Below are 24,461 nucleotides of genomic sequence, written 5' to 3'. Positions count from 1 at the left end.
AGCCTATCGACCCAAACAGATATTTGTAATTCTCTACTTGTTGTTTACCTCATCATACTTGCGAGTACCACTAGCTTTGGTATTGTGGTACTATGGTCAAAGTTCGTCATGACTATTCTTATTCTGACTTTAAATCTTTTATTTAATTTCGATCTTTAGGCTTTTTTTTTGGGTTTACGTCCAATAATAAGCCCATTCTGATTTTCTAAGTTGGGAAAAAAATTGGAGGAAGATAACAAAAATCTAACTTCCATGGCGCAACAAGTTTTAAGTTTTAATTTGTATTTAAAAAAAAAAAAAAGAAAAAAGATTGGGAGTGTGTCGCCTTATCTGTTCGTCATGGCTCCTCAGTAGAGTAGCCTCATGTTCTTTTATTCGTCTTCCTTAGCCATTCGTGGAAGCAAAATTAGAGTCTTTTTTTTTTTATGTCGGTGGTGAATTTGTAAAAAATAATGGAAGCTACGAGGAACTTGGTTTCTTCATCTCCTCCGTTTCAGACAAAGACCCATCTCAAGAAGTACTCTTCTCCTTCATCTGCTGGTTCTGTTCAACTTGCATAATCATAATTAAGCCATAACAATACAACTATCAATAGATATATTTACTCATAACGATATATGTTCGTACCACAACAATACCTAAACAATATAATTCATCCGCTTACTTTTTCATTTTATTTGAGATATCCTCAAAATCCATTTTAACTTTAGAATGGTAAAAACCTTTAACTTGGTTCCACACAAACTTATTATTACAAACAATAAAGAATATATATATAATATATGATTGTGGATAGGGAAACTCGAAAAAGACCTAAAAAGTATATGCTAGTGACTAGTGAGTATGGGTCTATGGGAATTCAATATATTTGCTATTGACTCCAAAAGAAACTATGTTATTACTTATTATCAGCGTACGTAAATATGTACGGTGTAGCCATACATCAAACATGAGAATACACGCCAGTCTCCATATGCCTTTTTTTCTTTTGTTAAAGGAAGTCGATCTATTGATGAAGCAACAAACAATTTGAGAAAGTAGTACACCTACTATTCATATCATATGAAACCGGAAGGATTAAAAAAAAAAAACAGCATTATGCAAAATAAGGAATCTTAAATCCTAAATCACAAAATGAAAAATAATCTTTTAACTTTCAAAAATAAATCATAAATCCCAAACACTAAACTCTATCCTTAAAAACTATATCCTAAATTTAAAATAGTCAAACCTAAATCTACAAACATAAATTTTATACCCTTAAAAGTCAATTTTCATATGTAAGTTATTTTTGAAAAACAAACATATTAACAGTCTTATTGAAAAAAATAAATTAGTAGAAGTATTTTTGGAATAAATTAAACATTTCATTAATTTTCATATAAGTTTGTGTTGTTTTACTTTTACTTTTTTTTTTTTATGATCTGTGCGTGTGCGTTTGGCTTTGCTCTTAGAAAAAACCCCAAAATTGAATTGAAAAGGGTATAATCGGGGCATGACTCCCACCAAATCAAGCGACGGCGATACGAAGGATGGATCTTCCCAACCGACGGAGCCCATGGAAATTTCCACCGGCGTAGGCTCTTCTTTGCTGGAGAAGCGCAAGGTCGAAACAACAAACCTGGAGGAGGATCCCGGTGAAAACGAAGGCGACATAGAAGAAGGTGTAGAGGACGAGGAAGAAGAGGAGGAGGAGGAGGAAGATAGGGATTTGGAATGGGATAAGGATATCTAGCTTCGATGGACGGGAGTATCATTCCTCTGAGAATAGTGAGGAGTATACGGACAAGGAACTCGAGAAGAAAGCCCGTTTTAAAAGTCGCATGGTCATCGAAACCAAGGTGGTCTCATCATCATCCTTTTCATCGAATTTTGAGTCTTTTGTTTTATTTATAACAACGTATCTTAATTTTGTTTTGTTTTGTTTTTTTTTAGGGTTTTTTCGAGGCATCTGACAAATTCCCACCTTGCTGCTGGGCTGGGATTGCTACAGTCCCGGGTCTTGATAAAAAAATGCGTCGAGGTATCACAGTTCGTCAGTTCCTAGCAAACATGGTATCTCTTTGTCTTGACATATATAACAAAGAAAAGGTAAGCAAGCCAACTCTCTCTCTAATCTCTAGTTTGGGCCTTTCAGAGTTCCAAGCTAAGTGTTGTTAGGATATGATAAGCCATTCTTGAATTGTCTCTTTTGTTTCCCAGGGATTAAATGTGACTTGCGAGCATGTTTTGAGGGCTAATTTCAACCCAGGGGGCTGCACAAAGTACTACATCACTTTTGCTGCTAGAGAGTCTGACTCTCCTGATGCACCTCTACTTGAGTATCAAGCTAAAGTGGCTTGGTCTGCTGGCATTACTTATCCCATCCTTTGCAGACCCACTTCTCCACCAAAATTCGGTATCTTTTTCACCTCTTCTTCTATTCAGATCTCAACATGTTGTAGTTTTGCATATTAAATGACTAGAATAAAGACACCATTCAGTGAAGAAACCACACTTCACTAAATTTTATCTACTTCTAGGGTTTGGTTGACACATCTGATCTTCTGGTTTTGTCTTCTCGACATGGCACATATTATTTGTGAGACTCTTCTGCTTTAGCTTGATTGTGGAGTGTATGAAACAAATGTCGCTTCTAGACTAGGTTAGACGACAACTCTGATTGTTATCTCGTAAAATGATGGCAATGGTGCATAGAGATATGGTGAATTATCGCTGGTTCGTTTAGCCTAACAACTTACAATTAACATCTGATTTTGTTTTTTTTTTTTTTTTGCTAGTTGAAAGAGATCAAGTGAACGAGGTAGCCGAGGTGATGGAAAGCAGTTGAAGAATTTCACATGGCCGCTTTATTTAACCGTTTAGCGACTCTAAGTAGGATTGTATATTACCCGGATCTTTCTGAATGTAGCTTAAGTTTATTTCGTTGATTGAGATTCGTACTTACTCCAATTCTTATCTTCTGCTATGAAGGTTATAAATACATAGTAAGAAATCCTCAATATATAGTATCAGATTTGAGTTGACCTTGAAGTAGATGTTGACGACATTATTTCAAATTACTAAATAGCTTAATATATACTTATCTGTTTGGTCCTTTTTTTGGCAACGTATCTCTAAATATTTTCTTTTGGCAAAAGAAACTATGTTATTACTTATTATCAGCGTACATATGTATTATGTAAGTTGTAAATGTGTAATATATCAAACATGAGAATACACGTCAATCTACATATGCCCTTTTTCTTTTGTTAAAGGAAGTCAATCTATTGATGAAGCAACAAACTATTTGAGAAAGTGGTACTTACTATTCATTTCATATGAAACCGGAAGGATTTAAAAGAAATAAAAAACAGCATTATGCAAAATAAAGCATATATAGTATATGACATGATGCAATTCAATTCTTATAATTTATAATGATACAGTACTAATTATTACTTACTAGTATTTCGTCTTCCATCCATGACTTTTTTATCCAACCAATATTGGAAAACAACTAAGCAACTTGTATAAGCACAAAAGTTAACACTCCTATAGACACTACATGTGTTTTAAAGGCTCAATATTGTCACATCATATTAGATCATATAGATTGAGTAATACACATAACAAAATCATATTAAAAAAAACAAAAAAATAGTGAGCTACACAAACTATACCACAATGTATTGCATGGTCACATATACCAACTATATAATGTCATGTGCTTAACATCACAATCATCTTTTTCCGGTACATTATTCATCAGAATCCAGTGTTGACCAGTATTGACCGGCGTTAACCGATGTTGACCAATAAAAATATGCAATTTTTTTTTGTTTTTAGTATTAGAAACCAAAAAAAAAAAATTGAATTATTCAGAAATCATTTATTATAATTAAAAACATATATGGATCCAAAATAAATATATATTATATATATACATTCCATTTATTTAGTCTTATAATAGTTACCTTTATAAATTTCAAAACTTAAATAAAATTGAAATAAAAATTATTCATAAGATATTAAAACTTAAATTCAAACCTGATAATCTTGTTGTAATAAATCAAATAAGAAAAACACTTATTTAAAAATTATTAATTTAAAACATCAACTTCTTACTTAATTTATATAAATAGAAAATTAATATTATTTAATATTCTCAACCACAAAAAATATTTCTACAACAAAAATACTTAGAACCAAACCCAATACATAACAAAATTACTTAATATATTGTAAATTAAGTTTTGCAATAGAAAATATATTGTATATATGTTAATTCATCCAGTCTTGTAATAGTTAATTTTTTTCAATTGCAATTAAAAACATCAACTTAGTATTTGATTTATTTAAATACATTTTATTTATTTAATAAAGCAATATATTTTATTGTAAAAAACAAAAACACACAATATTTATTTTCAATATATAGAAGATAGAAGATCCAAAAAATTGATTTTGCAAAACAATATATTTGACTGTAAAAAATTTGACTGTTAGTTTAGCTTCAAAATAAAAATTACTAATGATTCACCAAAAAAAAAAATACTAATTATAAGAATGTATACATTAAAGATGTAAAAAATATATTTAGTTATGTAATATAGAATGTCTTAATTTTTTTTTTTAAACTATAAACTATTTCATATAGCAATTTATTTTTTTAAAAGTATACATAAAAAAAATTAGAATATTTTTTAGTCAATTTTGGTCAACGCTGGAGTCAGTCAACCGATGTATTGAAATTGTATGTTTATGGTGTTAACCACATTACGTCATATAATTGATGCACACACATAAAATACATCTACTTTGTGTAACTGAGAGTACACTATTATATTTGTGACCATGCCTTTATCTTTTTTTGTTCTGAAAAAATCAGTTATGATTCTTTCCGACGGCACAAACGTAAAGAAGTGTTACGGAGAGGGATAAAATTACTGATATAACTTTTAAATCGTGTATATGTGTGCATTTGTATGGCTTTGCTCTTATAAAAACCCCAAATTGAATTGGAAAGGGGAATTAGGGTTTACTCAAATAATCAATCGGGGATGGTTTCCACCAAATCAAGCGACACCGAGAGAAAGGATGGATCTTGCGAGACTCAACCGACGGAGGCCATGGAAATTTACACCGGAGATGACTCTTCTTTCCTGGGGAAGCGCAAGGTCGAAACAACGAACCTGGAGGAGGATCCCGGTGAAAACGAAGGCGACATAGAAGAAAGTGTCGAGGACGAGGAAGAAGAGGAGGAGGATAGGGATTTGGAATGGGATAAGGATAGCTTCGATGAACGGGAGTATCATTCCTCTGGGAATAGTGAGGAGTATTCGGACAAGGAATTCGAGAAGAAAGCCCATTTTTACAGTCGCACGGTCATCGAAACCAAGGTGGTCTCATCATCTTCATCCTTTTTCATCAATTTTTGAATCTTTTGTTATATTTATAACATATATCCTAATTTTTGTTATGTTATGTTTTTTAGGGTTTTTTTGAGCCAAGTGACAAATTCCCACCTTGCCGCTGGGGTGGGATTTCTGCAGTCCCGGGTCTTGATAAAAAAATGCGTCGAGGTATCACAGTTCGTCAGTTCCTAGCAGACATGGTATCTCTTTGTCTTGACAAATATAACGAAGAAAAGGTAAGCCAACTCTCTCTATTCTCTAGTTTGGCTTTTCAGATTCCAAGTGTTGTTAGGATATATATGAGAGCCATTCTTAAATTGTCTCTTTTGTTTAATTCCCAGGGATTTAATGTGATTCTCGAGCATGTTTTGAGGGCTAATTACAACCCAGGGGGCTGCACAAAGTACTACATCACTTTTGCTGCTAGAGAGTCTGACTCTCCTGATGCACCTCTACTTGAGTATCAAGCTAAAGTGGCTTGGTCTGCTGGCATTACTTATCCTATCCTTTGCAGACCCACTTATCCACCTAAAATCGGTATACCTCCCCTATTCACATCTCAGCATGTAGTTTTGTAAATTAAATGATTAGAGCAGAGACACCATTCACTGAAGAAACCACATTTCACTAAATTATATTATATCTACTTCTAGTTCTAGGTTTTGCCTGACACATCTTCTGGTTTTGTCTTCCCGACATGGAATATATTATTTGTGAGACTGTTCTGCTTAGCTTGATTGTGGAGTGTATGAAACAATGTGGTTTCTAGACTAGGTTAGATGAGCACTTAACCACTCTGATTGTTATCTCGTAAAATGATGGCAATGGTTCTAGAGATATGGTGAATTATATATGGCTGGTTCGTTTAGCATAACAACTTACAATTAACATCTGATTTTTGTTGTCTATGTGCTAGTTGAAAGAGATCAAGTGAAAGAAGTAGCCGAGGTGAGTGATTGAAGAATTTCACAAGGCCGCTTTAACGAGTCTAGTAGACCAATAAGTTATTCACTAGTATTTTTCTACGTTAAAGACCGATTGTGTATTACCCGGATCTTTCTGAATTTCGCCAGCTATGTTAAGTTTATCTATTGATAAACGTACACAAATAGTTACGACGCATCACACCGGTCTATCAATAAAACCTACTCTGATAGTGTCAGTCTCTTTATAAGTTAAAATACTAGTCGTTAGATAGGTAATAAATAAATTAATAACAAACAATAAATAGTTTATTATAGTATAATATATGGAGAGGTCGAGAACGTTTTTTTTTTTTTTTTTTTTTTTTTTNTTGACTGAATTGAAAAGAGTTAAAATGAATAAAAAATGAAAGATATTTTAATATTTGTTAGACCATCTCCACTTATGAAGTATGAACACCTCTTTTAAATTTAAAAATATTTGATAACTGAGGAAAGAAAAATTAAAGAAACATAAATTTTATACCTTTACTCTTAAAAATCGATTTTCATATTTGTGTTATTTTGAAAACAAAAATTTTAATACTAGTATTTTTGAAAATTTTAGTAGAAGTATTATTTGGAAAAGAAAAATGAAAGTGCGGCATTTAGAAATTATTTTATAGAATAACCAATAATCATACAGTAGACTGAGTAATACAGATAACAAAATCATATTAAAAAAAAAACTGATTCTTTTCGATGGCACAAACGTAAATAAGTGTCACTGAGAGGGATAAAATTACTGATATAATTTTAAAATTCGTGTATATGTGTGCGTTTGTATGGTTTTGCTCTTAGAAAAACCCCAAATTGAAATTGAAAAGGGGAATTAGGGTTTACTCAAATAGTTGTTCGTATTTAGTTTGTTTTGTTTAATTAATTTTGTTTGGATTGTTAATTATTAGAACAATAATAAGGGAATTAAATATATAAATATGTAATTTATAAGTTATTGTCTCATTAAGTCACAATATTACCAATAATTTAATTATTTTACAAAATTTTAGTTAAATTACCTGATTTAATATTTCTCATAATCTAATATTAGTAATATTGGCTAAATAATTAAATAGGAATTTCACTCGTGTTTCAAGAACGAATTAATAATATTTTATATTTATACTAATGTTAATTCAAACTATCATGTATATATAAATATTCAGTTTCTAAATAAAATATATACTAAATTAAATGTATGTCCTCTTGCTAAAGTTAAATATCTGTGAATATTGGTTTTCTAATCATTCTAAAATTGGATTTTAGATTTAGGAAATTTATTAATGTTAATATAATTATGGAGATTATAACCTTTTTTTGACAAATCTATCATTTAAATTTGAGAGATTCTAGCATCCATAAAAATAGTTTTCAAGATTTAATGGGTAGAGTTAGTTGTTTTTTGAAAAATCATAATGTATAGATGTTGTTAAGATTTTTTGGCAATAAATGTAACAAATATTGGTCAATTTAAGAATGTTATTTATGTAATTGTTTTATGAGTTAATAATGTAAGAAAAAAATTAAATAAATAAAACTAAAAGGGCATAAACCAAAATGTATTTCAAAAATAATAATATAGATGGTAAAATATTCTCAATATATAGTATTAGATATGAGTTGACCTTGAAGTATTTTGACGACACAATTTCTAAACTAGATAGCTTAATATATACTTTATCTGTTTGGTCCTTCTTTTTTTGGCAACGTGTCTCTTAACATTTCTCTTTGGCTTTTTTATATATGTTAAACAATCTGTTAGTTCTAATTAAATTGTGGTCTTGTATTTTTCTTGGAAGATCCACATTTTTATTTGTATCTAAAAAGTGGTTAGTGGAGAAAAACCAAACTAACAAGCAGAGTAATTAACATCTTCAAAAATTTTAAACTCAGTGAAAACATTAAAATAATACAAAAACTCACATTGGTAAGATTTTTTATTATTATATATAGTAGAGTTGATTATATATTCGCTAAATTAAATTGTACACAAAATTTTAGATATTAAATGAGTTTTCTAAAGGCCTAGACAAATAATTGGCCAGTGAAAGCAAGCCACGTGCACATATAGACACGTTTCTCTCAGTTCAACGTTATTGCTCTTCCATATAAGTTGTAAACTTCGCAAGGAGAAATTTGTATTCTTTCTAGTAGTGTAGATCCTCTCCATCTTGGTTAACCTTATCGTATAACGATTTTATATACAAAGTTATTTCGGCGAAAAAGAAAAAAGTACAGTTCTGATATTAGATTTTTTTTTTTTTTTTAATTAAGGAGCCCAAAAGTCCAAAACACATTTGAGTGAACCAATACAAACCAAACTGTTATTTGAAAAGGACAAATAACAGGACTAAATCAAGCCCCAATAAAATCAAAACCCAAGAAGGTTTGACCACATATATAAAAGATATAACCAACCACACTAATTTTATTGCGTGGACACAATAAAAAAAAAAAAAAAAAAAAAAAATNGTTTGTGTGTCGTCGTCTTCTTCACAGAAAATTGGGTTGAAGAGAATTTTAGGGTTTGTTCGATAATCGACATGGCTCCAAAATCAAGCGACAGCGAGGTGACTGATGGAACTGGATCTTCGAGTGACCTAGATCACATGGAAACTTCACTTGGCGTTGCCTTATCGTTAATGGGGAAGCGCAGGGCCGAAACTGACGATTCCGGTGAAAGCGCGCAAACAGCTGACGAGGACAGACTAGACGAGGATAGTGAGGGAGAAGAAAACGAATTAGACGAGGATAATGACGAATTAGATGAGGAAAACGAATTAGACGAGGATAGTGACGAATTAGATGAGGAAGAAGAAGGTGACGAGGGAGAGAGTTACAGGAGGAATGAGGAGAATAGAGAGCCCGAGTGGGGTTATGATAGCTTCGACGGCCGGGAGTATGATTCCCCTAATCTGGGTGATTATTCGGATAAGGAGTTTGAGGAGCAGTGCCGTCACTATAAACGCCAGCTCATCGAAACCAAGGTATCATCCTTTGTCGTCGTGTCATAAATTTATCATCCTTCTTCGTCGGTTGGTCGTCTCTTTTAAAAATTTCATGTTAATTAATCACATGTGGGTTTTTTTTTTTTGTTGTTGTTGGGTTTAGGGTTTCTTTGAGACATCAGACAAGTTCCCACCTTATGTTTATACCCCTGGAATTGCTTCGCTCGGAGATCTGGACGAGCCGGCTATGTTAGGCCTTACCATCCGTGAGGTCTGCGAAAAGTTGACATCTCTTTGTCTCCAACGCTACAACGAAGATGAGGCAAGTCTTAATTAGTTCCCTTTTTCTATTTATTGCCTCTGCACTATATAGTTCTATAGATATCTAATAAGTATAGTTTTATTGTTTTGTAGAAAAAGAATGTGAAACTGGACCATATCTTGAGGGCAAATTACAACCCGGGGTCAATGACTAAGTTTTACATTACATTTGCTGCAAGAGAGCCCGAGTCTCCAGATGCACCTTTAGTGGAGTATCAAGCGAAAGCGGTTTGGTCTGTATTACACGAAATTTATCCCATCCTTTGCAGACCAAGTCCCGCACCTAAAAGGGTATGTATATCTGTTTATCCCATCTCCGGTTTGTGTTTGATTATGTGTGTGGTTGGTTTCGTTCCTAGGTTTTATTTATTTCTCTGATTTCTGAATGTTCATCTTGCTCACATCACAGCAGCAACAAAAGATTTCTACGTTTTTGGTTTTGACTTTGTTAGATATCTGGATTTTTAATTTTTGGGACTTTCCTTCTTCTTAAACCGCAACTTATTTTTTGTTTACTTTTTGTGTCGATGAGCTGATTGTAGGCGATGGAAGAGAACATGTGAAAGAGGTAACCAAGGTGATGGAAGAGATCAAGAGCTTCATTTTATGAAAATCTAGTAGACTTGACTTCTTAGGAAATTTGCACTGTGTTCTATGTTGAAGACTTTTGTGTACTGCTTACCTATCAACTTATTAAGAACCCACACTCACTTCTAATAAGTGCAGTGTTTGAATGTGAATGGTTTGTTATTTCCTGAATTTTTCTATCTTGTTCTGTGTTGCCCAGCAGTTTGTCTTTGCGTTAGCTATATCTCTGTTTACCACACGGAAGGATTAGAAAAGATAAACAATATTTAAGTTATGTACTCTCGATCTTGTTTTGAATCGGTGTGATTGCTTTAGGTAAAAGATAAAGTGGTTCCGTATGTGTTAGGAAAAACACTAAACTATGTATGATGATATTGTATTTAATCATACATGAAAGAAGAGGGAAAAAAACACACTCCTAATATAAAACTTTGAACAATATTTCTTGTTAATTTTTTCTTCTTTTTTTTTTTTTTTTATAAAAAAAAAAAAGAAATTGTGAACCATAGTTTTGATAAACAAGAAAGTCAAAGAAAAACAAGAAAGAAAATGAAACGTTAGAAATTAAAAACTACATCTACTATTTGAGGGAAATGATGTCACATAACTCGTCGATGATGATTCTTACGTAGCCTCTACATCCCCAATCTGTTCCCCACGAGTTTTGACCGATGAAGAATAGCTTCCCTTGTTGGGTCACGCCATATCCTATTAGCAGTATACAGTGGAGAGTACTGCTGGGTGTAACCACTTTCTTTGGTAAATTGTAGACTTCCTGAAAAAAAATTGATTAGAAATTGAATTTACTGATTAGCAAATGAAAATTATCAAAACTTATATATGTAAAGCTGAAAAGATTTAATAAATTTTTACTAACCTTGCCAATATATGCAAAGTCTAGAGTCGGCTTCAGAATTAGTCCAACAGGATATTTATCTAACTCCTCTCGGATAAATGTTGAATAAACATCTTCATAAAGATGAAAGGTTTTCTTGATTCTTAATCCTTTTGAGCTTGCCTAATTAATGAGAAACATACACATACGCATGTATCAAATTATTATATTTAAAAACCTAGATAAAGAAAGATGCTTTCACGTAAATTTACACGAGTACATAATTTTGCGCTTACCCTTTCGTTACCTCTTTTAACTGGCTTCTTCATTATCCCATGGCTAGCAATGTGATCAAATGCAATTTTCAAATTGGCTAGAGCAAACTTTTCAAATTCTTTAGGCTTAATATGATCGACAAGTTCAAGAAATGAAAACTCATGCTGTAGAGTGGTAGGGAGTCCTTGATTATATATAGCTTGCATAAGTCGGGCAAAAACAATTGCCCAACAATAGTCTGCACATGATCAAACTAGTTAGTTTATGACTATAATTCATTATTCCAATTTGAAATATCGTATAAAGAAATATTAATAACCTTTCACTTGATCAAGAACATCACCAATAATCCCTAATACCACACTCCAATCTTTTAATATTGTATGAGGACCAAAAATCTACAACAACAAGTTTCGTGTATCAGTTCTATATATTATTCCAGCCAAAATTACTTTTGACTAGGTCAAATGATTAATCATTATCTATCTGGTAACCTATTATTGCAACTTCACAGTAACTCAGCTCATAGTGACTTACCATCACACATAAAAGCCAAACTGTTATCATGCATAACTAACTAGTTAAGTATCAATATACGGTACCTCTCGAAAAATACTCTCGTTGCTAGGTTCGATCGTTCGAAGAGGTTTTTTTTTCTGTTTTGCTTGACCTTGATTCTTGGCTTGTGCGAATGCATTTTGCCTTTTCGGTTTAGCTCCAATGCCTCCTCGTCCTTGATCCATCTTGTTCAATTAGACAGAAAATGTATGTTAGATACTCAATAAAGCAACATTTCCACAACAATCATATAATTAATAATACGCACTCCCCGATTCAGAATCCCAAAAATTTACTTGGATAGAAATAGCAGGAACATGCATGCATGCAGATTTAACTAACTTGTTAAACTTCGCTATGGTAACCTAATTAGTTTGAGAGACGACTGCAGCGCTAAATGACTTCAATATGGGTTTTGAATTCCCGTTCGGTATGCGTTTGGATGTCGATTTGGGGGTGTTGGTACTGTCTTAGGGAGTCACTAGCTAGGGATCATCTTGATTTTGGGGTTTAGGGTTTTGGTGCTCTCTTCTTTGATGTTTCAAGGCCGCGTTTGGGTGGATTGAACTACTAGTGTTTAGTCCTACAAAAGCAGAATTTAATATAGAAAATGTCGCAAAGAATAGATGATTACCAAATCAGATTCCACTTTTAACAGTATATATATCAACTCAGATCAACCTCGTAAGTGACCTGCAAGGAAGAATCGAACCAAAAGGGCGTGAAAGACGGATTTTGATAAGAAACAACTTTCGAGAAACATAAACACAAGCTTTTGTTTAAGAAAATCTTGCAATTTCCCCCCCAATAAATTAAAGTCGGAATCTTTAACACACGGAACCCAGAAAAGTTTGTCAATATGAAGAAGGTGAATGCTTAAAAGAGAAAGAAAGAAAGTTCACAACTTTTTTTTTGTTGGAACCACAAAATGTTTTGGTACGTATGAAGAAAGAAAACGTAGCTAGATTTTGGTTTCGAAACAGACAAGAAGAATCTACGAAAATGAAGAAGAAAGGAAGAACCCAGATGTATCGCACATCTTTTCTACAAACCTTTTTAAGTTCTACAGAGAGTTTTTACAGTGGAAGGCGAAACAATGGCTATCGGAGAAGAAAGGTCTCTGCGATCAATATTCTGAGAGAAGAGAGAATAAAGAAACTAAACCTTGGCAAAAAACCGTGGGTGTGGGTTTTATACGCTACAACACAGTGCACCTTATTTTGTGTAGGTCCCTATGATATGAGTTGAGTTACTTGAGTAGCTTGTTTTTGCTTTTGCCTGTGGGATTATTATTTGGTCTTCATTTTGTGATTCATATCCGACTTTGAAGGAATTTGAGAAAATAGGACTTTAGGTTTCTTTTTATACATTATTTATATTCGAACGTGAAACAAAAACGACAAAAAAAAATACATATGTGCATGCCGTTCTCATCTGCGTTCATAAATTGTAAATACTAATATTAATTTTAATTAGTTATGCAAAACCTTCAAAACTTCACAAAATGTAGCTAGGAGTATTTGTCTTTCACTGCTAGCCATTTAACATTTGAAACAAGCAATCCTTAGATAACATAACAATGGTCAAAAATATCAAAATCTTTTAGACTAATTAAACAACAAAACAGAAACGGAATTTTCAGTGTTCTTTGTCATTTTGTACATTGGTGGAATCTTGATAAACCTTCTAAAAATGTTAGGAGGTTTCAATCCAATACATCAAAAGTCATAAGATTCATAACCATCCCACTCGGGTTTCTACAGGTGTGCATGAGTTGTAATGATCCTCATCAACTCCGAAGGAAAACGGAGTTTGAATTTTCCGGATTGGATTGATTTTTTTTTAAACGTGGCTTTTAGTTCTTTTCCTGAATCTATAAAATTCTCTTGCGTTGGTTTTTGCAACCGCATATATGATTTACCTACTTGCCAAAAAAAGCAGTCAAGCAGACGCATGCCACGGCTCACGAAACTTTAAGCCAGCAACATATATAGATTCTAGACTTGCATGACCAGTGCTAGCTAGCTTTTAATTTGGAAATAAATTAATTTTCAAATAAATATGGCAAATTAATGACATCTATCATCTATGCTTAGAAATCGATTATTCGACTATTTATAATATTTTTCATATCTGGTCATTGTTATATTAGCATGCAAAAATTTAGCCATTAGCAAGCAAAAATTTAGCCATTAGCATGCAAAAAATAATTTAGCCGCCATTAAACAAAAAAAAATGTAATATAACAATGAAAAGATATGAAAATATTATAAATTACCGAATAATCCATTTCTAAGCATAGATATCGACTTCACTGGTCATTAATTTGCCTTATTTATTTGAAATTAATTTAGTTCCAAATTAAAAGCTAGCTAGCACTGGTCATGCAAGTCTAGAATCTATATATGTTGCTGACTATTAAATCTTTCATTTAATTTCCATCTTTGGGCTTTTTTGGGTTTACGTCCAATAATAAGCCCATAATAAGCCCATTCTGATTTTCTAAGTTGGGGGAAAAAAATTGAAGATAACGAAAATCTGACTTCCATGGCAGTAACAAAAACAAGTTTTAATTTGTATTAAAAAAAAAAAAAATTGGGAGTGTGTCGCTTAAGTTTGAGAGAGAATTCAAATATGTGTTTACGTTTTTTATTTTAAAAATCCATGATATTTTACTTGTTATTAATTCTTTTTATTTCATATATCTTAATCTTTTATTTATATTAATAGAGTATTATATATTAATGTATTATATGTTTGAAAGTAAATTGAAAAATCACATGAAAGTTAAGAACTTATATTAAAATTTTATAAGAAATGATATTTTTAATGAACTAACAAAATGCTAATGTGACAGTAAAAATAGATGTTATGATATCTAAAAGTCGTAAAAATATTTTACTTATGTTTTGTTCATATTTTACTTAGGTGTTGCTTATTTTTTGTTAATATCTATTTAACATTTTAAAGAACCAAAAAATAACTAATTTTCTGCCATATATAAAAAATTATACCTACAATTTATATTTTTCTATAATTTAATGTAAATTATACTCAATATATCAAAAAATCAAATAATTTATTTATAGATGATTTTATCATAGTCATAATATAAGAGAAATATATATAATAATTAAAAATATATATCATCTATGTATTGTGTAGGTAACTCTTTGAAAGAAAAAACAAAGAAGACAACCTAGTCTTTTCGGCATAAGATGTCACATTTGTTCTCGATGAGTATCGCATAAACTTTGCAGCCCCCTACAATTCACCCACGGTAGTTACTCCATAACCAATGAGAAACATGCTGTGTAGACGGGTGTGTTTGGTTATGACCGCTTTCTTTGGCAAGTGATAAATCCCCTCCTTGGAAAACAATTTTTTTTTGATCAACTTTACTGCGATAATCTATTCCAAATATTCCAATGTTCATGTGTTATAATCTTTATTTTATTTCACTATAAACTCATAATACTAAAGATGTTACCACAATATATTTTGCTTAGTGTAGTGATAATGATAAACTAATTAATCTTCATCGCTTTTTATAGAGAACAATGTACGTAATGGTGTGGGGTTTGACCAGAAATTATTGAAATAGTTAGAACATATTAAAAAATCCTCGATAATAAATTCTACCCTTAAAAATATTTTTAACTCGGGATTAATAGCAATTTTAAGATTAGCAAGTCCGAAGTAGTCTGATTCATCAGGCTTGATGTGATTGATAAGTTCTTCATCAACCAATGTTTGGAAGAGCTCACACAACGTGTGCACTCGCTTTTTATTATGGTGTCAACTATGCCTAATATCTGTAACAAAATCAAAGCAAGATATGAGGTAACTATATATTAATTTTTTTGACTATATATTAAAAAATAAAATAACCATTAATTAATGGTACCACCTCTTGGAAAGTCAGTTCACTGGTAGCTTGAGACGATGACTCCGCTTGAGCTCTTTTCTTTGATTCAGCAGCTGTTTTTGCTTGCAACTTTTGATATTTCCTCCTCGGTTTCCCTCCAATAGGAACTTTTCCTGGATTCTTGTTCTATTTAGCAAGAAAAATCTTTGATCAGTTTCAAACAACAACCACACTGATATTGTATTTTTCAACAAATCATTTATTGAAAACTAACTAACTATATCATTCTTATTGAGAAATTAATCAAGATACCAATATTAATAAACCTTCTAAAAATATTGTTCTAGGTATAAACACGTTGCTTAAAATCAATTTATTGAGAACTTAAAAATAGCATGAAAATCAAAACCATCTCACTCGGGTTTCTTGTTCTATGTATAAACACGTTGTTATGTTTAAAATCATTTATTGATATTTGTTTGTTTTGGTGGGGCATGAGGGGTTGTAACGATCCTTATCAAGTCCGATGAATCTCCCCGATTGGAACTGTTTTTTTTACGCGGCTTTTAGTTTTTTATTTGTATTTATAAATTTCGCTTAAAGCAGTAAATTTTAGGCTTCGATATAAAAACCGTATCCGAATACCCAATCCGGAACCTGATCCGAAAAACCGGGTTCGGGTTGGATACGAGTTTGCTTATAAAACTTTATTGGGTTCTATTTTCTAATACTTGTGGGTTTGGGTTAGGATCGGGTAATACCCGGTACCCGTTTGGGTACCCATTAAACCCGAACATATAAACATATTTATAATATTTATCATTAATATAATGCAATTACCCCAAAATTATGATTATAATTTTGAATATTTCATTTAGTTTTATACCTAAATATCAAAAATAATCAAAATATCTAAAATATTTTGTTATGTAAGTCAAAATTTAACTAAATTTATTTAAATTTAATTATATTTTTTCGGGTACCCGGTAGTTCGGGTACTAATCGGGTTCTAAAATTTGTAACCCAAACCGACCCGAACCCGATAGTACCCAAACCGAACCGAACCCATATATCTAAAAATACCCAATAGGTTCTATTTTTCTAAACCCGTTTATCCGAATCCGAATGGGTAATACCCGAACCCGAATGCCCGGCCCTAGTAAATTTATAAAAGGCTGGTTAGTTAAGAAAAAACAAAATTTATTGCCAAATGCAAGATATAGGCATGAACATTGCACCTATAATTGACTCTAAGTCACTTTAACCACTAGATTTAACCACTAGAGTCTAGTGACTAGACTGCTAAGATATTCTAACATTTTCACGGCCGATTATTTACTTAATGTATTACGGCCGCAAGCCCCTTGCTTGGCTTCATGGCCGGCACTGCTCTCTGATCCATCATCCATGGTTTACCTACTTGAAAACAAAGGCATGCCACGGCTCACGAATGTTTAAGCTCCCAACAACATATATAGAGATAAATTTGCTTGACCTGTAGCTTTTAATTTTCAAAAGTTAATTTACCTTAGTTATTTTTTTATTGGTTTTATGATTTTAGTGGATTTGGAAATCCAAACAAAATTCATGTGTTATTTAATCATAGATTTTAAAATACTTATCAAAATCATGTGTTATTGGTTCTATGATTTACAAATACTTCTTAAAATTTTATGTTATTCATTTAATAATTTGTTTTTAGATTTCAAAATCCACATTATGTTTTAAATGGATTTGAATGGATTTGAAAGTACAAAATAGAATGACTCAAATCCAAGGATAAAACAGGTTAAATTTACAATTCCATATGGATTTAGAAATCAGCTCTCCAATAACAGCCCCTAATAAAAATTTCCGATCGAGTTTCAATCAGGAGACAAATGTGGAAGTGTATCATCGATGCTTTATATTTATAAACTCTATATGTTATATCCACCTTTATGATTGAAGATAATATTTTACCAAAAACAAGTTTCGATCTATTAATTTTTTCAAAAAAAACAAAGTTTCGATCTATTAATCATACAAAAGATAATATGATTCACCATTGACACCATACACGAAGGGTAACGATCGAGAAATATATCTTTTCGCGCTAATGGCTAAATTTTATTTTGTTTTTTACTCTAAACTTAAAATCCGGAGATATACATATATATAGAGTAATATAACAATAACAAGATATGAAAAAATATTATAGAAATAATCGAATAATCGATTCTAAGGATAGATATCGTCTTCACAAGGAGCTGATGGCTCGTGTCTAATATTCCCCCAAACTCCTAATCTATAACCCTCATAAACCCTAGCATTATCCGGATCATAACCTCTGATTTGTCCCCTAAAAATACATCCAAATCTAAATCCTAACCATATACCACCCTTTGGTTTTCCAGTCTCGGTTACGACCTGAAAATTTATATTGGCATGCTCGGTTATCGTCTGTTCTTCAATCAAGTGAAGCAATTGCTTTACCGGTACGAAAAGCTTCCCAACGACTTGGTCGGACCCGAAAACTCTCTTACACTTGATTTGAAACACAAACACTGACTCATTCCTTCGAACCTTGTCATCTTCTATATAGAATTTCATAGAGTAGTTCCACCGTAAGGTTTTCTTACTGCACGTAGCAGCTGGGGTGACTTGCTGGTCACGTGAACCACGCGTGACCGAGACAGAAACATAGACGGTTGGTCTGAACAAAAGATTTACGGAGTTGAGATCTTGAGCTGATAGAACGTTAACCTCAACCGGTTGATAATAATCCATTATAAGTAAGTGTGGAGAATCAGTAGAAGAAGAGGAGAAAAGAGACGAGTAACTTAGAAAGAGATCAGGAGATTTGGGAAATATATATATCCTGTATATATATATCGTTTTAAGGATTTGCATCCAAATCAAAAAGCTTTTTTTTGGTATATTATTCTGTTCTAGATAAGAAAAATATATTTGCTAGGATTCGATAATCTCCGCTTTTTAATAAAATAAAATATGATTATGCCATGTTAGACATATCACATATTCAAATGTCATGGCGTACCAAAGTTCAAAGGCAAAACAAAGACGTAATATTTTTACACCTTGCTAGCGTGTAAAAACTAAAAGTGAATGTATTATCAATTTTTATTTCATTTGATACAAATTAATTTTTCGTGGTAAAATAGGAAACCCAATAAAGTTAGAGATATAAACACATTCTGGTTTAGTTTCGGTTCAATTTGGTGTATATGTCAACTCCGGATATTGAGAGAGAGAGAGAGAGAGAGTACAAGTAACCATACTACCTACTGTAATATAAAAATACTGTAGAATCTAGTTATATGTACAATTTCATAAGGAATGATAAGGGACGTAACCCAACAAACCCGTGACGTTAGCCACAACATCGTTACACCTTGTTAACAGCTTTATCATCTGCTGGGAGATGTCCACCGTATACTGCGACGGGTTTAGTGGTGGCTCGACGTGATCCACTTCATTATTAGCAGCAGGCTTCGGTTTTGAGTTTTGCCAAGAGGGAGGAAGAATCGGAGGCAATGTTAACGGAACCGTGTTGTGACTAACATATTCCATAGCAACAGATGATGATGATGAAGAAGAAGAAGCGTGATTTCCATTGTTTCTACCCGAAACTAAAAATGGTGTCTCTGTTTCTTTCCCACCCAACATGAATCTCACTCGTGCTGTTCTGTGGTTACCATCACCGTTCTTGCATGGTTTTTTCAAACAGGACTTGAGCTGGATGTTTGGTTGGCTAACTGGCGGTGTTTGCTCTAGCCGCTCGTTCAATGGTTCAGTCATTGGTTCGTCTGTCTTGGCTTTCTTCAGTTCATGATCTCCGGATGCAGAGGAAGCATTCATGTCGCGGAGAAAGTATGTCACATTCACGTTGCCAAAGATAGAGTTGCTTCCTGATGCATATCTTAAGGCAGTCTGCGCATCAAGTTTATACAGGAAGACAACACGGCAAGTCGAGGATTTCCAGGAAACTCTGATAGCTGATTGATCCAACTGTCCAAAGCGTCCAAACCTCGCCTTAAGCAGAGCGGTGGAAGGGAGAGATGTACCAGGAGGAAACATCATGACCAGCATTGTTGGCTCAAAGACCCTTGCAGATGGAGCCATCTTTTCTGGTTGACCTATAGCCGGTTTGGCATTGATGGGGACTGGACCACCTCGGTCTCTCACTAGATTAAAAGGTGCAAGACTTGGTCTCTTCGTTGCTTCTTGGTTGGTTTTCTTGTCAGAAGCCATTGGTTTGAACTGATTGGTATTCTTTAGCTTCTTAGTTGATGGGACATCTTGTTGCTGGGCAGAGGGGAGACGTTTTCTCCCGGAGTTTGATGTTTCATTGGTTCTGCTCAAAGTCTTTGCACATTTTGACGGGTTTGTCGTGGAAGGAGATGCGGCCAAGCTTTTCTGGCAAACAAACGATCGGAAACGCAAAAAGAACTGTCTTACAACTCTAGTAGAGCTTCTATCCGAGGATCTAAAGAAAGGGTCAAGCGAGAGAGCTTGCAAATTACTCAACAGCTGCAGGCTATCAAGTTTAGAGTTTCTCATAATCAACATATTGGGGTGTCTCTTTGATGAATCTAATTGAGATGATTTCTTTACCCAAGCTTCCCCAGAAGACAAAGCTTTCCTCTTATTTGGACTCTTATGGTTCAGCTCTGACCCAGACTCTTTCTTCATTTTCTTCTTCTTCGGCTTTGGAGGAACATTCTCAGAATTCATTTCTTCAGAAAACCGTTTCAGGTCATTGTCTTTCTTTATCCCAACTCCTGCAGAACATTTCCCCTCAATAAACGGCTGGACAGAGCCTTCGCCTTCGTTAGATCTAAAATTTGTGCCAGTCTCATCTTGTTTAAGGCTGGTCATTGCTTTAAATCTCTCATGGTCTGGAAATAGAGCAGCTTCTTCTCCCATTCTCACCTTTGATTCTTNAGAATCGGAGGCAATGTTAACGGAACCGTGTTGTGACTAACATATTCCATAGCAACAGATGATGATGATGAAGAAGAAGAAGCGTGATTTCCATTGTTTCTACCCGAAACTAAAAATGGTGTCTCTGTTTCTTTCCCACCCAACATGAATCTCACTCGTGCTGTTCTGTGGTTACCATTACCGTTCTTGCACGGTTTTTTCAAACAGGACTTGAGTGGATGTTTGGTTGGCTAACTGGCGGTGTTTGCTCTAGCCGCTCGTTCAATGGTTCAGTGATTGGTTCGTCTGTCTTGGCTTTCTTCAGTTCATAATCTCCGGATGCAGAGGAAGCATTCATGTCGCGGAGAAAGTATGTCACGTTCACGTTGCCAAAGATAGAGTTGCTTCCTGATGCATATCTTAAGGCAGTCTGCGCATCGAGTTTATACAGGAAGACAACACGGCAGGTCGAGGATTTCCAGGAAACTCTGATAGCTGATTGATCCAACTGTCCAAAGCGTCCAAACCTCGCCTTAAGCAGAGCGGTGGAAGGGAGAGATGTACCAGGAGGAAACATCATGACCAGCATTGTTGGCTCAAAGACCCTTGCAGATGGAGCCATCTTTTCTGGTTGACCTATAGCCGGTTTGGCATTGATGGGGACTGGACCACCTCGGTCTCTCACTAGATTAAAAGGTGCAAGACTTGGTCTCTTCGTTGCTTCTTGGTTGGTTTTCTTGTCAGAAGCCATTGGTTTGAACTGATTGGTATTCTTTAGCTTCTTAGTTGATGGGACATCTTGTTGCTGGGCAGAGGGGAGACGTTTTCTCCCGGAGTTTGATGTTTCATTGGTTCTGCTCAAAGTCTTTGCACATTTTGACGGGTTTGTCGTGGAAGGAGATGCGGCCAAGCTTTTCTGGCAAACAAACGATCGGAAACGCAAAAAGAACTGTCTTACAACTCTAGTAGAGCTTCTATCCGAGGATCTAAAGAAAGGGTCAAGCGAGAGAGCTTGCAAATTACTCAACAGCTGCAGGCTATCAAGTTTAGAGTTTCTCATAATCAACATATTGGGGTGTCTCTTTGATGAATCTAATTGAGATGATTTCTTTACCCAAGCTTCCCCAGAAGACAAAGCTTTCCTCTTATTTGGACTCTTATGGTTCAGCTCTGACCCAGACTCTTTCTTCATTTTCTTCTTCTTCGGCTTTGGAGGAACATTCTCAGAATTCATTTCTTCAGAAAACCGTTTCAGGTCATTGTCTTTCTTTATCCCAACTCCTGCAGAACATTTCCCCTCAATAAACGGCTGGACAGAGCCTTCGCCTTCGTTAGATCTAAAATTTGTGCCAGTCTCATCTTGTTTAAGGCTGGTCATTGCTTTAAATCTCTCATGGTCTGGAAATAGAGCAGCTTCTTCTCCCATTCTCACCTTTGATTCTTGAGATAGACCCTTGTCATCATCATGTGAGAGCTTTGAAACAGAGGATTTCTTTATAGGAATATCACCACTTGAAGAGGTAAAGTTCACGCTGACAATTCCGGTATGCTCATGTTTCCTGGGCGTTTGGAGATGTGGAGTCCTTCTCTGCAGCATATGATCCACAGCTGAAGATCCGTCGATGCTCTGAAACTGAAAAGATGCTTGGACCTGGCCAAATTCAACAGTCATATCACAAGCTTCCTCTCTTCTTTTGGGATGATATTTTTCTTGTTTAGTAGAATCCTTTACTTTCATAGCTTGTGTAGAGATCTTTGAGTTGCTCAGAGTTACTGCACTGACCAGTGAGCCACTCAAGGGAGCTGTAAACATAAGCAACGCATGAGGAAAGATAAAATCTATTCCAACCACCCAAAAACAAGTAAAGCAAAACTAAAAATGGTAAAATGACACTCCACATTGTGAAGTTGCTTTAAAATGCATAATTTAAGATCAAAAATATGCAAAGTCTTTTTTGAAGCATTCTAAGTATACAACTTTAAAGGCTATAAATTCTACCAAAACAATCTTAAAAAGGCCAATTTCAAGGATATCAAAGACGCAAAACTCTCTGGCTCGAGAAACAAACAAAAAAAAAAGCCTCAAAGAGATCACCAATTTAGAGTACCGCATCTCTGTGATACATAGGATAAAGGTCCAATATAACTCCATCGAATCCGAAAAATGAAGCAGAAATATTACAAATGTATTGAAAACAATGCCAGGATCGCTGAAAGGTGATGCTACCTCGAGGGGATGCTCTATTAAGTGGTTCATGTGTCGTCACTGAAGATCTTGCCCTGAAGGCCTGCTCATAAGTTTCATCAAATTCCTCAAACACTGCCCTGCGGAAAGCATAAACCGCTACTCTCTTCTGGAAAGACTTTATGCTGTCTTCTGAATCATCACACTCTTGAGGTGCTAATGCACATCCCTTCACAAAAGCTAGAGTTTGAACAGATGAAAAACTATCTCTAGCTTTCTGAATCTGCTTAGAAGAGTAAACAGCTCGAAGCTCGTAATCAGGCACATCAACAGCAAAGTAACCTTTTAAACTAGTAGGACTAAAGTTAGAAGGGTTCCGACATCTACAAGTCAAACCAAGAGCTGACCTTCTACCTACTTCATCCATAGCTTCCTCAACAGCTTTTGCAAAGTGAATCGAATCAGTTTGCTGTGATTTCTCTGAGACATGAGGTTCAAAAGGAATAAGGTGAGAAGGATCGAACCAACCATAACTAGAATCTCCAAAGAAAGCAACCAGAACGTAACCCATCTCCTTCATACGACGAACAGAGGGAGACGCAAAAGCTTCATTGAATATTTGACCTGGCCACCAAGGATGTGACTTTACCTTTCCCCATACCATATCTCCCACTTCAAAGCCATTGCTCAACGCCTTAGAAACTTTAGTACCCATTCTCTCGCTTGCAACGTAATCATCGAACTCAGACAAGAAAGAATTGTAGTCCCGAACTCTTGTTCCCTCCTTCGAAGCCATCCCTGTGTTCTTCTTCTTCTTCTTCTTCTTCTCATTTCCATCACCATCATCACTTCTACTGTCTGTAGCAAGCGAATCAAGCTCCATAAGGAAAGGTTCGGACTGATCAATCGCTTTCAAAGTTTTACTCGAACCATCATTATCAGTAAAAGACACAAAACTATCACCAAAAACCCTAGCAGAATCCATATCTCTAACCACACTTGAGCACTCGGAATTAAACCGCTTCATAACAAATTAACAATGACATCAAACCCCAGAAAGGCAGAAACAACTCTAAAGCCAAAAGATGTGTAGATTTGTTTAAAATCCTGAGATTATTTTAGCTGGAAGAGAAAATTTAAGAAAACCCCATGAGAGGAAAGCTGGAGAAGATGACAAAAAAGAACTTGAGCTTGACAGGGACATTTTGGTAACTTTCTAGCGTCATTAATGATGATGCTCAACGGTTAAACCTTCACATCCAATAGCAAGTCGCCACGTCATTTTTTTTTTTTTTGTTTGGGTAAAAACGTGTTTTTTCGTCTTCTTTACCCAATGAACTAAATTTGATTGAGGTGACTGGTGATTTATAATTTTACTTTATTTTATGGCTTAAAGAATAAATTTAATGTTAATTTTCTGACACTCTCAAAAAGGTCAACAAAATATTCTGGTGGATAACTTGTAGTATTAAATAACAGAGAACTAACACGAATCAAAAAGTAATACAACAAAGCTCAAAAAAATACGGTATTCAAATATCTTATTTGGAAGAGGAAGAAACCATGCGAGGGACTTTTGACAAAAAAAAAAAAAAAAA

General features: G+C 34.2%; 6 protein-coding genes across 7 annotated transcripts in view; 2 read left to right on the top strand and 4 right to left on the bottom strand.

Annotated features, from left to right (window-relative positions):
- On the top strand, positions 4,889-6,535 carry LOC104712290. The gene is made up of 4 exons (XM_010429186.2): positions 4,889-5,381; positions 5,477-5,632; positions 5,738-5,933; positions 6,313-6,535. Exons 1-4 carry the CDS (start codon positions 5,043-5,045, stop codon positions 6,354-6,356), a joined length of 735 nt encoding a protein of 244 aa, XP_010427488.1. The 5' UTR covers positions 4,889-5,042; the 3' UTR covers positions 6,357-6,535.
- On the top strand, positions 8,845-9,722 carry LOC104712103 (ribonuclease E-like). Its single transcript, XM_019237646.1, has 2 exons — positions 8,845-9,345; positions 9,470-9,722. Exons 1-2 carry the CDS (start codon positions 8,902-8,904, stop codon positions 9,641-9,643), a joined length of 618 nt encoding a protein of 205 aa, XP_019093191.1. The 5' UTR covers positions 8,845-8,901; the 3' UTR covers positions 9,644-9,722.
- LOC104703474 (cathepsin L-like proteinase) lies at positions 10,796-12,069 on the bottom strand. The gene is made up of 5 exons (XM_010419505.1): positions 11,997-12,069; positions 11,646-11,678; positions 11,347-11,564; positions 11,093-11,233; positions 10,796-10,990 (listed from the first exon to the last, which is right to left on the bottom strand). The coding sequence occupies exons 1-5, from the start codon at positions 12,067-12,069 to the stop codon at positions 10,796-10,798; spliced, it is 660 nt and encodes a 219-aa protein (XP_010417807.1).
- LOC104703466 lies at positions 17,973-18,521 on the bottom strand. The gene is made up of 2 exons (XM_010419492.1): positions 18,228-18,521; positions 17,973-18,047 (listed from the first exon to the last, which is right to left on the bottom strand). The coding sequence occupies exons 1-2, from the start codon at positions 18,519-18,521 to the stop codon at positions 17,973-17,975; spliced, it is 369 nt and encodes a 122-aa protein (XP_010417794.1).
- On the bottom strand, positions 19,002-23,996 carry LOC104711954. 2 transcript variants are annotated; one of them, XM_010428846.2, is made up of 3 exons: positions 22,906-23,996; positions 21,351-22,481; positions 19,002-19,918 (listed from the first exon to the last, which is right to left on the bottom strand). In XM_010428846.2, the coding sequence occupies exons 1-3, from the start codon at positions 23,888-23,890 to the stop codon at positions 19,083-19,085; spliced, it is 2,952 nt and encodes a 983-aa protein (XP_010427148.1). In that variant the 5' UTR covers positions 23,891-23,996; the 3' UTR covers positions 19,002-19,082. The 2 variants fall into 2 exon arrangements, with proteins under 2 accessions (XP_010427148.1, XP_010427075.1); XM_010428773.2 differs by having other exon boundaries at positions 19,005-20,687; positions 22,111-22,481.
- LOC104703457 (acyl-CoA-binding domain-containing protein 4) overlaps positions 24,000-24,461 on the bottom strand; it is a 6,057-nt gene continuing 5,595 nt past the window's right edge. The window contains exon 19 of the mRNA XM_010419482.2: positions 24,000-24,024. Within this exon, the coding sequence (XP_010417784.1) occupies positions 24,000-24,024 (25 nt within the window). The remainder of the gene's footprint in view (positions 24,025-24,461) is intronic.

This window comes from Camelina sativa, chromosome 1 (assembly GCF_000633955.1).
Source record: "Camelina sativa cultivar DH55 chromosome 1, Cs, whole genome shotgun sequence".
In the NCBI taxonomy this organism is placed as follows: Eukaryota; Viridiplantae; Streptophyta; class Magnoliopsida; order Brassicales; family Brassicaceae; genus Camelina; species Camelina sativa.
This window is presented reverse-complemented; position numbering and strand designations above follow the sequence as displayed.

Excerpts from the sequence above, each read along its gene's own strand:
- LOC104712290 (XM_010429186.2), top strand. The coding sequence starts at position 5,043 with ATGGTTTCCACCAAATCAAGCGACACCGAGAGAAAGGATGGATCTTGC. Across the intron at positions 5,382-5,476 it reads GCACGGTCATCGAAACCAAG|GGTTTTTTTGAGCCAAGTGA; the intron begins GTGGTCTCATCA and ends TATGTTTTTTAG. Across the intron at positions 5,934-6,312 it reads CACTTATCCACCTAAAATCG|TTGAAAGAGATCAAGTGAAA; the intron begins GTATACCTCCCC and ends TCTATGTGCTAG.
- LOC104712103 (XM_019237646.1), top strand. The coding sequence starts at position 8,902 with ATGGCTCCAAAATCAAGCGACAGCGAGGTGACTGATGGAACTGGATCT. Across the intron at positions 9,346-9,469 it reads GCCAGCTCATCGAAACCAAG|GGTTTCTTTGAGACATCAGA; the intron begins GTATCATCCTTT and ends TGTTGGGTTTAG.
- LOC104703474 (XM_010419505.1), bottom strand. The coding sequence starts at position 12,069 with ATGGATCAAGGACGAGGAGGCATTGGAGCTAAACCGAAAAGGCAAAAT. Across the intron at positions 11,679-11,996 it reads CGCACAAGCCAAGAATCAAG|GGATTATTGGTGATGTTCTT; the intron begins GTCAAGCAAAAC and ends GTGTGGTATTAG. Across the intron at positions 10,991-11,092 it reads ACTTTGCATATATTGGCAAG|GAAGTCTACAATTTACCAAA; the intron begins GTTAGTAAAAAT and ends ATTTTTTTTCAG.
- LOC104703466 (XM_010419492.1), bottom strand. The coding sequence starts at position 18,521 with ATGGATTATTATCAACCGGTTGAGGTTAACGTTCTATCAGCTCAAGAT. Across the intron at positions 18,048-18,227 it reads TTGGGAAGCTTTTCGTACCG|GGTTATAGATTAGGAGTTTG; the intron begins GTAAAGCAATTG and ends AGGGTTTATGAG.
- LOC104711954 (XM_010428773.2), bottom strand. The coding sequence starts at position 23,890 with ATGAAGCGGTTTAATTCCGAGTGCTCAAGTGTGGTTAGAGATATGGAT. Across the intron at positions 22,482-22,905 it reads TAATAGAGCATCCCCTCGAG|CTCCCTTGAGTGGCTCACTG; the intron begins GTAGCATCACCT and ends TTATGTTTACAG.